Source organism: Electrona antarctica, assembly GCF_951216825.1.
Source record: "Electrona antarctica genome assembly, chromosome: 22".
In the NCBI taxonomy this organism is placed as follows: Eukaryota; Metazoa; Chordata; class Actinopteri; order Myctophiformes; family Myctophidae; genus Electrona; species Electrona antarctica.
Window position 1 is genome coordinate 24,668,496 of NC_136805.1, and position 17,837 is coordinate 24,686,332.

At 46.8% G+C, this 17,837-nt stretch overlaps 1 protein-coding gene across 1 annotated transcript in view; it reads left to right on the forward strand.

Annotated features, from left to right (window-relative positions):
- Positions 1-16,565, forward strand: part of LOC306915733 (SH3 and multiple ankyrin repeat domains protein 1-like) — a gene marked incomplete at its 3' end in the record, with an annotated part of 41,743 nt that extends 25,178 nt beyond the window's left edge. The window contains exons 16-26 of the mRNA XM_079493307.1: positions 3,532-3,614; positions 3,813-3,937; positions 5,438-5,573; positions 6,631-6,711; positions 7,677-7,703; positions 7,915-7,971; positions 8,420-8,565; positions 10,388-10,520; positions 10,888-14,167; positions 15,216-16,112; positions 16,514-16,565. Of these exons, the coding sequence (XP_079349433.1) occupies positions 3,532-3,614; positions 3,813-3,937; positions 5,438-5,573; positions 6,631-6,711; positions 7,677-7,703; positions 7,915-7,971; positions 8,420-8,565; positions 10,388-10,520; positions 10,888-14,167; positions 15,216-16,112; positions 16,514-16,565 (5,017 nt within the window). The remainder of the gene's footprint in view (positions 1-3,531; positions 3,615-3,812; positions 3,938-5,437; positions 5,574-6,630; positions 6,712-7,676; positions 7,704-7,914; positions 7,972-8,419; positions 8,566-10,387; positions 10,521-10,887; positions 14,168-15,215; positions 16,113-16,513) is intronic.
- Between the last annotated feature and the right edge of the window lie 1,272 nt (positions 16,566-17,837).

Sequence of the window (17,837 nt, forward strand, 5' to 3'; positions counted from 1 at the left end):
ATTTGTCTCTCTCTCTCTCCCTCTCTTCTTCGTGGCCATCACTGGGCCCCAGAAACAGGAGCGTGTGGTTCATATACAGGTAGCGGCTGTTTCCTCATTCATTGGCTGGCTATGGATGTGAGGAGAGCACGATGGAGAGAGGGGAGAGGTAGATGATGCTATTGAGAGGCCGTGCTTTTTTTTCTCAAAGGCGCGGACTAATAAGCAATGTATTTTTTCTGTGCGTGTGTGAGTGTGTGCGTGCGTGCATGCTTGCGCATCTGTGTTCATCTGCGTGTGTCTGCGTGAGTGCAGGTTTCTGAGTGTGCGCGTTGGGTTTTATGTGCGTGTGTGTAATTGTCCCTTTCCTGTTCGCGTGAGAGAGAGAGAGACGGAAGTGCAGCGCGTTTATTTTTGTGGCTCCATGTATTTCTGAATGCTGGTGTGTGTGTTGGTGTGTGTGCACACGCGCGTGCGTGTGCGTGAGGAGGGGAGTACATGCATTTCACTCAGACGGTGTGGGTGTCATTCACTTTGAGTCATGATCTGATTTTCATTCACCAGGACATTTCCATGTTATGTATCTTTTAATTTTAAAGTACCATATTGTTGTGTTCCATCAAATGTGTGTGTGCACTGTGCAGTTGAATCACTGAAGATGTGTGTTGCAGTCTCCAGAAGGTGGGGTGAAAATGTAGTTCACAAGTGGAGAGTGTGGTTTGTGCATTACTCTTGCACATAATTTGACATATACCGGAAGAGAGAGAGTGTGTGTGTTGTGTGTGTGTGTGTGGGTGTGTGTGCATGTGTGTGTGTGTGTGTGTGTGTGTGTGTGTGTGTGTGTGTGTGTGTGTGTGTGTGTGCGTGCGTGCGTGCGTGCACGTGAGTATGTATCTTCATTCTACCTAGGTGTATACAGTGAATGTGTATGTATGTCATTTCTACGTAGGCGTGCATACATCATAGTGGCTGACTGTCCATCATGTTTCCGCACATTACTAACACAAGTCCAGTGTGTTGTTGTGTATGTGCTGTACAGTACACGGTGTGGGTTCTGTGTCCAACATCTACCTTTCAAGTCCAGTGTTTCACTTGTGTCTGTGTGCTGTGCATGGTGCGTGGGCACCGTCTCCATGTTGCCGGTTCAAGTCCAGTGTTTTACTTGGTGTATGTGCTACTGTATGGTGTGTGGGCACTGTCTCCATATATATCGCCGGTTCATCTGCATGTACTGTGTGTGCAGCACATAAATGGTTAAAATGCTGCCTTTTTCTCCTCAGTAATTGTGGACGTTGAGAGGATGACTCAGGAGGCAACATAATAACACTGCTCTCTAATAGGCTCAGAGCTCTGCTCGGGCCACTGCTGGAGAGATCGCACTACACCATAAAACCCTACGTGTTAATTTAACTCTGAAAGCGTACCCCCAATGAATGGACCCAATGATCCATTGAGTTCCATTTGTACACTCTACTGTGGACCAGTCAGTACAAGCGTTTCGCTTAACCAGGGACATTGAAGCTGTACAGGACCATAGTCAACGGTAGAGATGACATCAGGGACATCAGTGTACGGACATGACCGTAACGAACAGGGAGTTACGGGAAAGTTACATGACTCTTTGGTGTGAAGGAATTCAGGTTCAGGTTGTCCCACAACTAGCAACACTTCTCAATCTCCTTGGGAGATTGGGAGAATACATTTTTGAGTCGCCCATCCCTATACCCCGCGCACACTCTCAAACACGCACACAATGGATGGAATGCCTGGTGAATCCGTCCACCCACTTTGTGTTACTTTGATCTGTGGAGAGGGAGAGCATGATCGAGGATGGTTTGAGAGAAAAATGAATGAGGTGTGAAGAGCAGATGGTTGGCAGGCGGCTGTGTGTTGGCGAAACAGCAACTTGTAAATTGATGGAGAACGCACGAGGGATGGACCTCAGCGGGGGGATTTTCTTTTGAGGGCTAAAAGTTGTCTCTTTGCATGAAGTCTGGTCTGTGAGTTTAAACCATCTCTGACTCTCACAGCATAAACCTGCCCCACGCTGTGTTGTACAAATGCTATTAACCGATAAGAAATGAATGATTGAACACTTTAATCAATTTTAGTGTTCTTAATTAACAGTCAAAGAATGTTGTATAATTTACACATTTAATTTAACATCCTTTAATTCAGAACAGCTACTGTGATTAGAAAGACTGTTGCAGGAAAAACATTTCTTCCCCAATTTGTCAAGACTAATAATTGCAGTTATTGTTATTCATCATGATCACAATATGTAGTCAAACAATGAGCAGTGTCATTCTATCTGTAATTGTGCAGCTCTACACAGCTGACATGATTGCACATTGTTGCTGGATTGTGTGTTGTATGGAGTGACATGGACTCTTGTGTGGAATCTGTGCCTGCATAATCTAATCCATCAACACCATAATGTCGTGGTGGATAGGATACATGGCTATTTTATGTTTTTGTAAATGAGTGGTGGTGTACACTTTTACATTCATAAATGCTACAGCCAACACACTGCTATAAATCACACAGCTTGAAGGATGTATGCATGTAAACTTGAACACTGAACACTCACCCTGGTCATTTCACAAGGGAAACGACACTGCACATTCAATTGGAGTCAAATGTCAGTTTGATTTCACTTGAACACCAACTAATGCAGAGATGAGACGTTGTGGAAAGACAAATTCTAGAACTCTCCTTCAAGTTGCACAGCGCAAGCTCCAGCCCCCAGGCTCTTTAACAGGCCCGTGGATTGACATCGTAGAGTAGAACTCACTGGGTCGTGAGACACGAGTTGAGTAAAGCGGCTCCGAGTCCAATGCTGATTATGCCGGGTACCTTGTAAGGCACCTATCCAGACATAGTAATAGAGTGATGAAACCGCTTGACTTTCTGGTCTAAACATTCCATGACACTCTCAACGAGATCATCACTGACTTCTATGATAGCTACCAGAGCTCTCCTGTATTGGTCTTCATGCAGGAGTATTGTGGAGAGAGTTTAGGGGACTGTTTGTGTCATCTATGACCAGTGGCTCTGCACTGGAATCAGTAAAGCAGCAGGCCTGCTCGCCAAAGGCCGCCTGAGGCAGTGATGAAAGCTAATACAATGATTTAGGTGCATTTGAAAGATTCCATCATTGGTGAAGGGTATGTACATAACCACCCCCCCCCCACCCCCATTCCGCCTCAAGTACGGATGGTTCTGTCTGTGTATACGTGCTCTTAGTCTTCACCCGTCATGATACTAACCCCCCACCCCCCCTAGCCATCACCCCCCTTAGTGCTACTTGTATGACATACTCAAACCCTCCCATCTTTTGGTGCAGTGTGATTTCATAATGTGATGCAGTATAACTGTCTCCCACATTCAGAAAATGCTTTATTTGCATGACAATGAGACTTTTCTTTTTGTTGCTAAAGAATTCATATAGCTAGCGCTCTCTTTCTCTCTCTCTCTCTCTCCCTCTCTTTCCTCTTCTTGTGCGTTCCTGTCGCTCTCCGATTGCTGTCCTCCTTCTCTATTCTCTTGAAGTGACTACATCATTAAGGAGAAGACAGTACTCCTGCAGAAGAAAGACAATGAGGGTTTTGGCTTTGTGCTTAGGGGAGCAAAAGGTGAGCCAGCACCTGTCCTCCTCCAAAATTAACCCCAAATCCCTCTATCTAGATTCTAGATGTCTCATTCTCTCAGAATCCACCACTCTCCCTCCCATTTCCCCTCTTTCACTCTATCTAATCTTCCCTTTCAAAACCCACTTGTTTTTCCTTATTTTTGTTGTTGTTGCTAAACCTCTCTTGCCTTCCTGTCTCCAGCTCAGACTCCCATAGAGGAGTTCACTCCAACACCAGCGTTCCCTGCGCTGCAGTACCTGGAGTCTGTGGATGAGGGGGGTGTGGCCTGGAGGGCGGGGCTAAGGATGGGGGACTTCCTCATCGAGGTAGGGACACCCTCCAGAGTAGACTCACACTGTGGATGAGGGGGGTGTGGCCTGGAGGGCGGGGCTAAGGATGGGGGACTTCCTCATCGAGGTAGGGACACCCTCCAGAGTAGACTCACACTGTGGATGAGGGGGGTGTGGCCTGGAGGGCGGGGCTAAGGATGGGGGACTTCCTCATCGAGGTAGGGACACCCTCCAGAGTAGACTCACACTGTGGATGAGGGGGGTGTGGCCTGGAGGGCGGGGCTAAGGATGGGGGACTTCCTCATCGAGGTAGGGACACCCTCCAGAGTAGACTCACACATCAAGGCCAACACTGGGAGCTGGAGAGGGAGCCTTTAGTTGTGATGATGAATAATCAGCACTAGCAGGCAATCTGCTGCGCTCTCTGAGCCCACGCAAAGTCCACATTCTAACCTGTCCATTCACTGAGACTCTTTTGACAACTCAATGAAAAGTTGTAACAGTGGTGGAGGATGCACATGAGGTGCACAACACAATGATATACGCCACTTGTAGTTATTTACTCAGTAGTACCAAATGTCCTGGCTTAGTTAGCAGAAGCATAGGCCTATGTGCTTGCAGGCCCATATCTTTTTCCATTAGTCCTATACTGCCAACATCTACCGTCAATCTATGTTCATAGTATTTTAGGCTTTCGGCTGATGGTCTCAGTGTTAGTCCACAGTCCACATCTCAGGTCCTTATTCTGATATCTAATATCTCCTACTACATCCCATCCCAACTCCTACAGGAAGTTGAAGTTGTTTGGCCATTTTGCTCCTCGTGTCAAGTCTCTTATGCCTGCTCGTCAGTGCTCGAAGGAGATAGGAAATATGATTAGGAGGCATCAGTGAGGAAGTAGGAGGTAGGCATTCACAATTGCTAGCTACCAGGAAGACTTTCCTAAGACGAACAACATGCTGTGTGATGAGTGATGACCCCTCCAGCTTTCCTCTCTCCGCTTTTCGTTTCCTACATGCTTCCAAAATGAGAGGGAAGGAAAGAACGCAAGTGTAGGAATATATATATATATATATATATATATATATATATATATATATATATATTAGGGGTACCATATTAGGGGGGATTACAAGTTGTATAATAGCCTACAACATCTTGGTACACATCTGTGAGAACTCAATGGCTAAGTTATAGAATATAAACAAAAAATGTGCAAGACAAGTACTTCTTTTTCTAGACACTATATGATGTATTTACTCATTTTGGAGCATACTGTATAGCCAAACAGCATCAGCAAGTGACTCATGTCAGTACTGTTATAAATTAGTATAATTTAATATAAAGGTACAATATTGACAAAAAAATATGTATCTGCATGTTTACAGGCCACATGAGTCTGTTTTGGGACACAACAGGATAGCATGGACTGTCATTATCTATGCCATCATATTACTCTTCATTCTCTTCCTCAGCTACAGTACATGTACATCGGTTGTTTATGATGTGACGGTTGTGTGTTTGTGTGTCCGTCAGGTGAATGGCCAGAATGTGGTCAAGGTTGGCCACAGGCAGGTGGTCAACATGATCCGACAGGGTGGCAACAGCCTCATGGTTAAGGTTGTGATGGTGGCTCGTAACCCTGAGCTGGAGGACACTTCCAGGAAGAAAGGTACAACACTCAACATTCAAGAGTCAGCACAGCAGTTGTTGTTTTCTTGTGTTGTTATCATGAACAGAGGGTGCAATCTCTTTCTAAGAATTGCTTGAATTTGTTTCTGTGTACTGAGAAAATGAGTCAGGATTTGACATATGTACATAATTTACACACACACACACACACACACACACACACACACACACACACACACACACACACACACACACACACACACACACACACACACACACACACACACACACACACACACACACACACACATATATACATAGATTATCACAGTGGTGTTTGTCTTTGGTTAACCATCTGAGGGCAATGATGAATACCAGGTCATAATTTGTTTATCACATGTCCATAGCTTTATTTATTGACAGAGACAACGAGAAAATAACATAGGCCTACTGACAGCGTGTCGCGAGTTCGAGTCCCGATCTCGACGACCTTGCTGCATTTCCTGTTAGTCTACCGTACTCTATCATTAAAGGCAGAAAAAGCACCAAAAGAAATCGTAATAAAAGGAAAAAAATAATACTGTCAATGAGGAAGTGCCCCGGCAGATGAGAGGGTAGTCCTGCTGGGATTATGCAGTAGTGTGGGGAGGGAGGCATCTGAAAACATGGCCTGCCTCACATTTCGTGAACCATCGAAGATGTGTTTTGGTTTTGGTTTTTTTTTTTTATAAACTTCAGTGTCAACGCATAGCAACCATGTTCGGCGGCCGAGTTGTGTTCATGTTTTACAGACGAGTTATTTAAGCGGTCAGCTGCCGTATTTTCCCTAGGGAAAATGCAGAATCTGACCAATCGGCACAAAGCTTATGACACTGCTTAAGGTTGGGTTATGTGATCCGCATACACAGATATCTATATAAACAATGATCCAATAGTCTAGATTCAGCTTTTTATTGTTGTGATGTGATGATACAGCTGATTGCATGCTCATTTCACTGTGTTGGCTTGTTGTAACATGGCTGTGACTGACTGGTGGCAGCACATGTACACCAGAGCACTAAACATTAATACTGTGTTTGGCTGGATTCCTCTGGCAGCTCCACAGCAGACTAAGAGGCTGACTCCTCCTGCCATCGCTATGCGCTCCAAGTCGATGACATCAGAGCTGGAAGACATGGGTAAGAAATGCACTGAAAGAGTAAAGAAGACAAAGAGTTCTTTAGTTGCTAGGAGTCTGACCTTTGGAAGAAGATGTTTATTTTGCAGCTAAATTTGGTCAGAGTGGAGAGATAGTTAAACTTGAATGATCCTTGACAGGTAATTGCTGAAATTTGGTCAAAATGTTTATTCAGTAACAGCTACATTAAATCATACGGCAGATTTCTTTAGATTGTACAGAAAGGTCCCTTGGGTCAGCAACCATTTCACCTGAGTGGCACTAAGATTCTCAGCTGAAAGCAATAATAATGAAATTCCTTTTCATGATGATGATGGGAACTTATCTAGGCAGAGAGCCCCTGCCCCCACCCCCCTCCACCAGTTCAATGGTTGGGGAAAACGCTGCATTAAATATTAAGATGAGTTTATGTGGGGGGCCTTGAAAGGATCTGCTGTACTGTAGGTGCGATGACATTTTTTAATTAGTAATGGCATAATGAGGAGGACTGTGCAGATGAAAGTCCCTTCACAAGACGATTGTTGGATATTAGCTGTAAGTGAGAGAACTGAACTTTGCATATTTTGCGATAGCATTCCTTGCAGTACAGAGAATTCTAGAGAACTTAATGGCTTGGACACTGTCAATAACACAGAATATATTCACATATATATGTTGTTGTTTTTCCTCCTTTCTTTCTTTCTTTCTTTCTTTCTTTCTTTCTTTCTTTCTTTCTTTCTTTCTTTCTTTCTTATGCTGAACACAATCTGCCACTACCAGTGGATAAAGGTGGGAGAATCACAGATGTTTGACACCCCTCATTCCCATTTGTGTTCATCTGCCATCACTCCTACACATCAGCACTCTCATCATCCCAGTGTGCCCCCATACCGTACAGTATGTATTCCATCCCTTCATCCACATGATGGCCATGTCACACTTTAACCCAGTTCTAATTCCTGTTTCTCCAATTGTTATATGTCACAGCTGCCTCTCCGTGGAAAAAGAAAGGAGGTGATTATGGTTATTTGGCTTTTATGTTTATTATCTCCCATCAGCCCCTGAACCAAAATTAAGGGTTAATTTGTAATATGTCGTCCGGTCGTGTCGCTTGGCAAAAAAATACGTTTTTGGAGTTTAAATTTTCATTTTCATCAAGCGATAAAGCCAGAGTGTCCTCGTTTGATGCTTAGAGGAGTCCTATTTTATGTTCTTCCTCCATCAGAATACGAGTCCACTCAGGCTCCTGACAAGAAGAGAACGGTTTATCAGATGGCACTGAGTAAGAAATCACCCGTGCTCTTGTCATGTGCTGTTAGAGTATGTGGTTGAACGTCTAGAGATATTATTATTGGTGAAAATGTTCCAAATTATTCAAATATCTTTAAAAATAAGCAAAGGTCTACAAGCTTACAACTCAATGTGATGCCATGTAAGCTTGTAGATCTACAATTTTTTTCTATTCGGTGTACGACAAAGTGTATATAGAGGCTCAAGTGGTTAAAAGCTGATGTTTCAATGGCTTGAATTGACCTGAATTGAGCTGAACTGAATTGAACTGAACTGAACTGAACTGAACTCCATGTATTTGAACCACAGTGAGTGCGCTATTTAATTCAGTTGAATGAAAACATCCTATTATTGTTTTCACCAAGCATGTCTACATTGTGACTTCATAAATCTCCTGTCTTTCCTGGCTTGCTCTCCACTCCCCTTCCTCTCCGTCTCAGATAAACTGGATGAAATCCTGGCAGCGGCCCAGCACACCATTACATCAGACAGCCAGGGTCAGCGAGGTCACGCTGGCAAACGGGAACGGGAGCGGGAGCGGGAACGGGACCGGAGCAAGAGTGTTGTTCCAAATGACTCCAGCGAGGTATTGTTGGAAACTGTTTGAAAACTATGATCACTGCTCTAATGCCTGACAAGCTCCCTATATATGTGTCACGCTGAGTTGCGTTGTGAGCTCGTATAAATCACCTGTTATTGTATAAATCACCCTTCACTGTACTTTCAATGCGTTTAGAAATATTTAACAGGTTGGCAGTGGGATTCTTGTGAATTGGAATGCATTGGATGGTAGCTCATTATTAGCTATTGATTGTGCGTTCATACAGTAACCAAACAAAATTGACCTCATATATACTGTAGCTACATGTGAAAGTGCTCCTTCCAAAATGTTGTAGATCTGTAAAGCAAACAATTGCAACCAGAAATTCACCAGTGTGAATCTGAAAAACACAGATGGTTCTATCTCTTCAAGACGTTTTATAATTAAAGGTCTGATGATGACTCATAGGTTTAATAACTAACCAAATGACAAGTCTGTCTCTATTTCCAGCTTCAGTCTCTGTGTCCAGGAAGAGGCCTTTTTCCTGCCGTTTCAGTCACTTTTGTATTAATTTATTAAATTACAAAAAAATAAATAACAAATATAATGTTGCTATATACTGTACATATAGCAACAACAGCCCATAAAAGGGTTCCTGTCTTAAAGGGTAAAAACCCTGAAAGGGGTTCCCGTCCCTTAATATTCAAAATGTCATCCCCCAGGTATGTAAGGCCCGCGCTGAACTCATCTTAGGCCAAAGCCTGATTGCTGATTGGTATCCATTACAGTGGCTCTCTCAAAACCCCAAGACATATTTCCATATATTTGACAGATTCCTCATATCCATTGCTTTCCATCAGTGAGGTGCTTAATCCTTATTGATACCTTGTGCATATTGAGTGTGTGTGTGTGTGTGTGTGTGTGTGTGTGTGTGTGTGTGTGTGTGTGTGTGTGTGTGTGTGTGTGTGTGTGTGTGTGTGTGTGTGTGTGTGTGTGTGTGTGTGTGTGTGTGTTTAAGACGTATTGATTGATATATTTAATGCATATGATGATAAGAGCGCCCCTCACTTCACACGAGTGTGATTTTTGAATGACCTTATACAGTGCTGTCTCTTTAGTTAAAGTCATGCTATAGCATATCTTTGGACATTTGTCCATTTCAGAAACATTAACTTATACATTCTGTCCACCACTTCTTATAAGTTGTTGATATTATATTAATTATAAATTTGTATGAATAATTTTGTAAAGCCTTATAAATGCATTATAATGTCTTAGGAATGTGCTTATAATGCATTATAGACATGATCTTCATATAAATGAAGTACTAAAGTATTCAATCAATCAAATATATGTTTTGGGGATTGTCTGCCTTTATTTTGGATAGTACCGTGAATATAGGGCAGGAAAGTCTGGGTTGGGAATCGAACCTCGACTGTCTGTCGTCAGGCTACATTAGAGCCTATATGTGGTATGTGCCTTGACCCCTCATAGACATTGCTACCGTAGTTCCATTCACTCTGTGTCTCAGAGGTGGACTGTGGATGGCTTGAAAATGAAGGTGAACAGGTAAAATAACATATGTTTTTGAGTGGTGTAAACCACTCCTACAACTGGCTTTGTTAGTTTACGTGTCTGTCTGTCTGTTCGTACCAAAAAATGAGCATGGTTGCTATGGTCACCCAGTTCACACATGTGTGATTTCATTACGTCAGACATTACGTCAGACCACAGCTGATCAGTCTATATAAGACCTTACACCACTCAGTTCACACGGGTGTGATTATTATTGGATATACAACACCCTGTTGACCCTCCTCTTTCTCTGTGACTTTCTCTTATACTGCATGTGTTTCAACGCCTAAAGCCGACCTATGAGCAGCAGCAGTCATCAGTGAACATGATGCAGCCCGGGCCTGCAGGTTTTGGCTACAACCAAGCTCCGTTTCAGACCAGCCACGGACCTCAGCCAGCAGGCATAATGCGACAAAAATCTATCGGTAATTCATTGCTTGTACAAAGACATCACACATACCGCTTGGGGAGTGAGCTTAGAATGAGCTTATCCAAACTTTTTGATTGATTTTAATTCCATTGCACCTTACAATATGTTTTGTTTACCTCATTAGAGTTTCTGTCAGTACTTGGACTGTTAATTAGATGGAGTTGTGTTTAGTATTAATATTAGTACAGTATTCTTTTGTTTATCTACCTTTTTGTGTAAAAATTTAAAACGTAATAAACATTGAGTCATACAAGTTCAGGAGTACAGTATATTCATTGTTTTTTGTATTGTATTGTTCTTGTATTTTTGTCAGTATTTTCATCATTGTACAATATTAACTAAATGTGTGTCCGTGTGTTCAGGTGTGACAGAGGAGGAGAGGGGGTACCTCAACCCTCCAGCCATGAAACTGGCTCGCAGCTTGTCTGTCCCTGGACCCGAGGAGATCCCCCCACCTCCCGAGACGTCACCTCCAGAGCCGCCCTTATCTGCTGGTCCGCATCCTGGGAGAGGGCCAGGGCCAGGGCCAGGGCCAGCCATGCCCCTGCCCCCTGTGTCCCAAGCCCAGGGCCAGTACCAGCAACACTCCCAGCCGGGGCATACCAGCCAAGCAGCCTGGGAGAGAGGAGGTCCAGGTGGGATAAATCAGCAGGGTGTTGTTCCCACCCTCCATAGACAATCTGACGGACAGGCGATTTATGGCGCCAGGGAGCCAGAGGTTTCAAGGAGGGGAGGGGGAAAAATGGGAGGGTTGAGGAGAGGATACAGCAGTGCCACGCCGCCTGCAAGCACTACAGCCAAAACCCAACCAGCTCCACAGCATCAACCACATGTGGCCACCCGCGAGCGGGCTGCCAAAGGGGCAGGCAAAAGGGGAGGCAGGGGTGGTCTGATTAAGCAGTCAAAGATAGAGGACGGGCTGAGGCAACACAGAGGGAAGGCAGGCATTGCGAAGGAGAAAAGCCTTCCCATCCCCACCATCATTGTCAAGGCCCCCTCCACCAGCAGCAGTGGACGCAGCAGCCAGGGCAGCAGCATTGAGGCTGACACACCGCTTGACACAGAGGACCCCAACTCGCCGCCCGAGACCCATGATGACCCCAACACCAATCCGGCCTCCCCACTGACCTCCACACCACCCCAGCCCCTCACCTCCGCACCCATGGCTGCTTCCTCTGTCGCCCCCTCCTTGCCCTCCCAGCAAAACGTGGAAAACCTGGACTATGCCGGACAATACCACACAGGGTTTGCGAGTGCACCGCGCAGAGACAGGGAGCGTCTCCGAGAAATGAGGCGAAGGAGTGCCTCCTTCTTCCACTCATCTGAAGAGGACATTCAAGGCGAGGCAGGAGGTGGTATTGGAGGGGGAGAGGGGGTAGGAGGCATGGGAGGGATAAGGATCCAGCCCCTGCAGGGATCCCAAATGGAGGTGCCCACCCCTCGACTCCGTCCCTCCAAGTCCATTGATGAAGGCATGTTTTCTGGGGACAACTATGTCAACTATACCAGCAGCATGCCCCCAGCCTTTGGCCTGCCTGAGTACTCGTCCCCTGTCCTCGGCCATGACGGCCAGCCCAAGTCAGCTCCCTCTAGCTATGGCTCACAGCCGGCCACTACCTTCATCCACCCTCTCACTGGGAAGGTTCTGGATCCTTTGTCCCCTCTGGGTCTGGCGCTAGCTGCACGAGAGAGGGCCCTTAAGGACGACCGCAGGACACGCCGAGAGGACAGGCACTTTGGACGGCAGATGTCCTCCGTGGGATCATTTCCCACCCCCGTGCAGACCCCTACGCCTTCACTCTTTCCGACCCCTACTCAGTCTGCCTACACTTCTCCCGTCCCCCTTCATCTCACCTCCCCAGCCGCAACCACTTCCCCCGCCTCGCTGAGCCGGCCGCAGTCGCCGAGGATTCTACGCTTAGGAGGAGGCGTACCAATGGAGAGAATGGACAGAGAGAGGGAAGGAGGCCCAAGGGAGGGCCTCCGAGTGAGGTTCTCTGAGGACAGGACAAACCAGTACTCGACCCAGCAGTTCTACCCACAGAGCCACAGGGACAGAGACAGAGAGAACGAGGGCTATGAGGCGAGACCTGTCGCTCCACCCATGCAGCCTCTTGCCCCACCACAGCAGCCCATGCCTCGCCGGCCCTCCTTCCTGCAAATGGACATCGCCCCCAACCCCAGCTATGTCCCCCAGTACACCGTTCCCACGGCCCCCAGCCAGACACATGATCCTATGGGAGAGGTTAGAGGTGGAGGGGGAGGTGCTGGAGGACTTGGACTTATGGTTCTCCCTCCACCAGCCCCCTCGATAGATGCAGACGACGAGTTTGTCTTCGCTGACCCCTTGCCCCCTCCATTGCAGTTCGCCAATGGTGGCAACGAGCGGGTGCAGAAGCACCCGCCACTGCAGCACCATCACCCACATCACCAGACTGCTACCGCCGCACCGCCACCGCCGCCCCCGCTTCCATCTCCCAGGGCTCCCAGCTTCACCCCAGGGGCAACCCAACCTTCGCCCCAGGGTGGCGACTCTGCCACCTCTAGCCTCACCTCCTATGACAGCGAGGTGGCCAACCTCACACAGTCAGCTCTCTCGCCCTCCCTCCCAGATATTCCCCACTCCTCCTCCTCTGCCACCTCCACTTTGCCAGCCTCCTCGCTCCACCGACCCCAGCCCATGTCCCACACCCACACCTACTACACCGCCCCCCACAACCCCTCTGTTGCCGGCCAAGCCCCGACCCCCATGACGCTAGCCCAGGACCGAGGCACAGCCACCCTCACCACCACCATGACCTATGCCACCACCACAGCCACCATGGCTGCAACCACAACCACCACCTCTCCTGTGTCCTCTGACTACGGTGTGACCACAGCTGGCCCCAATAAGCCTGGCAAAATGGCCGCTGAACCCCACCACCCGCACACCGCCATGATGCCCAAGGCAGGTGACTGGCAAGACACGGTGGTGGATTCGGGAATTGAGGAGCTGGACAGTCACAGCAGCAGTGACCACCATCTGGAAATGCTGGGAATGAGCGGGCAGAGAGGCGAGAGGGTAGGAGGAGGGGCACCAGAAGGGGAGAAAGTACCTGGCGAGCACGCGGACACCTATGTGACCTACTCAGGCGGGCAATCATTCGAAGTACACAATGCCAAAGCAGCAAACCCCACGTTTCCAAAGACGACTCACTACAAGGAAGTGGGAGGGAGGGGCCACCCACATGTGGTGCTACGGCGGCAGAGTAGCAACGTGCAAAGTAGTGCCGTGCAAATGCACCGACACAGCAATCCCCCCGAGGATACCAGGAGTGAGGGTGCCATTACCGAGGAGAGGAAACGCAGGCAGGGCCGATCGAAAGTGGATGAGGGCTTTGGCTCTGCCCTGGCCGCCTGCTTAGAAAGACCCATAGAGGCCAGACCGGTGAGCTGGGCAGAGATGGGGGAGCATGAGCGAGGAGGTGGCAGTGAAGTGATTCAGAGAAGTGGAGGGACGGCTCTGGAAGGACGTAGGGGGCACCCTCCTCTTGGTATGAAGGCCAGCATCATCAACGAGCTGAGCTCCAAGTTACAACATATGAGCAACATGAAGAGCATGGAGGAAGTGAGCCACGTCCATAGGCCACCCGCTATGAACAGGTACCGATCAGTCAGCTTTCATGGAGAGAACATATCAACTTTTATGTATTTTATTTTGTCTGTTTCCGAAAGCACTGTAGTGATAAGAACAATTCGGACATTCGGACACCACTACAATTTTGTAGTGGTGTCCGAATGTATAGTGATCGTTGTTATACCCCATATAGTGGACTCATTTTATCCCACGTGAAAAGTAGGGTACAACCGATGGTCACTATCGCAAATCCTACATACATCATGGATTGCGCTGACAGAAAATGCTGATGTTGATCTGGCACATTTTAATTGTGTGACACCAATGATGACATTTACGGTGAGCCATGTAGTGTCTGAAGTGTGTTATGTTTTTGTTAGTTTTTCATGATAGGGTCTCTTACATAGAACTCTCTATAAAGAGATTAGGGACTAGTGAATAAGTGAGTGATTTCGGAAACAGCATTTTGTATTTGTTCAGTTTATTCTTTTGTTTTATAAAACATAGAACTTAGTACTTGAGGAATCTGACAATGGAGAAGACATACGTGTCAAATATAGGTTATATGAACAGTCAGGGGCGGCCTTAGGAATCTGGAGGCCAGTTTCAAGACCAAATATGAGGCCCCCATATACAGTATACCTGACATATGTATTCTGTTGATACAGGCGTAAGATACAAATAGTTTTGACTGTTCAATATCGCACGCAGCCATTACTCTCGACAGTTACGCAGCAACAACACCTCTCCTAATCCTGTCGTCCCTTCACAATAAAGTGTCTCCCCTTTACCTCCCAATGCCACACATTTTACCCAGGTAATTAACAGGAACATTGTGGGGGGAGCAAGGCAGCGAGAGAGAGAGAGAGGGCCAGTTTGGAGGCCCCCCTGAGGGTGGAGGCCTGTTTCAATTGAAATTGGTTAAACATAGCAAAGGCCTCCTATATGTGAACAGTAAAATTAGGTTAGGGTTATATTAGGGAAATATATAGAAAGAAATAAAAAATAACTTTTAAAGTTTAAAATTAAAATGATTTAGCATAAAGACTCATCAGTCTGATCTTTGTCTTCCAGGTATTCAGCAGATTACTCTGATGCATTTCACAGCCCTCCAACTGGCCGCTCCACCTCGCCCTTACCTACCTCCTCTCCCCAGCATCGCCAGATCCTCAACCCGAACATGTCTGCCACGCCATCCATCTCCCCGACCAACCAGGTGCCAATACAGCGCAACTGGACCCGCTCCCCTTCTCCGCAGATGCCTACCTCGCCGGTCCATTCCCACCCTCCACTCTCTCCGACCTACTCCCCATACCCAACATCGCCCAAGCACCGGGCAAAGTTCAGCCGACAGACATTTGACTTCCAGGGCAATGCCAGTCAGGAGATTAGGTCCAGGGCCTCCCGCCGTCGTGCCCCCAGTCCTCTAATGTACACCTCTGAACAGCCCAGTCCAGCCCCTCCAAGACCATCGTCCCTCCCCATCCTCCCTAGCACCCCCATCTACAACAACCCTTTTGACTTCCCCATTCCCCACACCCCTCCCTCGCCAGGCCACTCTCTCGGAGATACCTACAACCCATCCACCCAGCCTCTGTACTCCCCCTCAGGGGTTCCCAATGCCCTCCTGGTCTCCCGTTCTCTTTCCCCTACCCAGTTCCTGTCTGGGGCTGCCTCTCCCATGCACCTTCCACCTAGCCCTTCGTGCCTCAGCTACCCACACCTCACGCCTCAGCCTCCTCCTGCTGCCATGCCCTTCGCTGTCAAGCCCTTGCCCTACTGGACCAAGTACGATGTGGCTGATTGGCTGGCTTACCTGAACCTCGGCGAGCACCGGGAGCGCTTCCTGGACAACGAGATTGACGGCTCGCACCTGCCCTCGCTCACCAAGGACGACTTCCTGGACCTGGGGGTGACACGAGTGGGCCACCGCATGAACATCGAGAGGGCACTGAAGAAACTCACAGACAGGTGAGGCGGGAGGGACGCCCTGGCCAACAGGCAAAGAAACATGCATGGCGTCATCGGGAGAGCTGGAGTGTGAGGCGGGTGGGGTGGTGTTGGGTGATCAAAAGGAAGGATGGAGAAGGAAAATCAAAAATGTTTCCTTCCTTCCACGCAAGTCGCCTGCGTCCATCCCCCTTTCCTTTGTTAGATTCTCATTAGATTTTTGATTTGTTACAGTATTCAGTCTTGCCTCTATTCTTGTCTCTCTCTATCACCTCAGTTCTTTCTAGTCTTTCTCCATCTTACCTCTCTTTTATCTCTTGTTTGTTCTTTATTAATTCATCGGTCACACCATTTAGTGTGCTCCCTTGTCCTTTTTTTCCTGCCTGTTCATATTCCTTTATTTGCCCTCCCTCTCTCCCCAGGCGTCTCTTTTCTCCCTTGCATGTCACTCCTCCTCCCCAAGACACAGACTGAAAAAATGAAAGCAGGAGGGTGACTAAAAGCAGAGAGAAAGAGAGAGAGAGGTACAGACTGACAAAGACGAACAGTAAGAGAAGATGGGCGAGAGAGTGAGAGAAGTGGACACAATCAGGTTGTGTGGAACTCAGACTCTAGGGAAGATACATGGGGAAATGGTGTGATCATGCAAACAGCAATTTGCTATGTGTGAAGAGCGGTCTTTCTTTGGCCAAGGAAGGAAATTGTCACGTGATGATGATGATGCTGTACAACCACCGATGCAGTAATTTAACAGATACGGATACAATTAACACAACAGGTGCACACACACTACAATTAACACAACAGGTGCACACACTACAATTAACACAACAGGTGCACACACACACACACACACACGCACACACATGCACACACACACACACACACACACACACACACACACACACACACACACACACACACACACACACACACACACACATATGCACATGCACAAATACCACTAACACTCAAAACACAAACTATTATATTCTCTCACCATTTGCTGCTTTGTAGCACTGGGAAAAAAAACAGATTTTTATTTGAGTCAAGAGATGGTGAAGCTGCTGAGTGAAGAGTCAACCTCAAGAAATGCTTTTACTGACTGTGGCAAACCCCTGACACAAAGCAAGGGCCGCATTCCAACTTCACTATAGTAGCTTTAAGCTATTTGAAGTACGGAATGGCTGTGGAGGGGAATTCATTCCTGTTTGACTTGCAGGACACAAGCCAAAGTCAGAATATGGCCCTAAAACAGTCAAAAGGGATATTTGTAAATCATGACGGATTAAATCAATAGATAACAAGAGTAGTCTTTTTTTACACTGACATTATTTCTTAGCCCTATCTGCCTGAATGATGCCCCAATATGCTTTGTATGTATGTGTACTTTGCGAGCACTGAATATATCCTGTGTTTTAAAAGGGATCCACTAAAAGTAGAACCATTTGATTGCTTTTTATTGTTCCAAGTGAGTGCTGACTGCAATCATTCATTTAATATTGGTCAGGGAATTTAAGAATTGTTGTATCCAAAATGTGCATAATGAGGATAAAGTAGACATACCGCTGCGAAATGACATTATCATAGTTATTACATTGAGAAGCAACGGTGGCTTTGGGGGAGGAGAAGAAATAATTAACAGGTTTGCATGTTATTTTACACTGCAAATTGATGATTTTCTTAGACAATATCAATGTTTACGAACATAGCACAGGTGGCAGGATGGACACATCCTCATTGAGG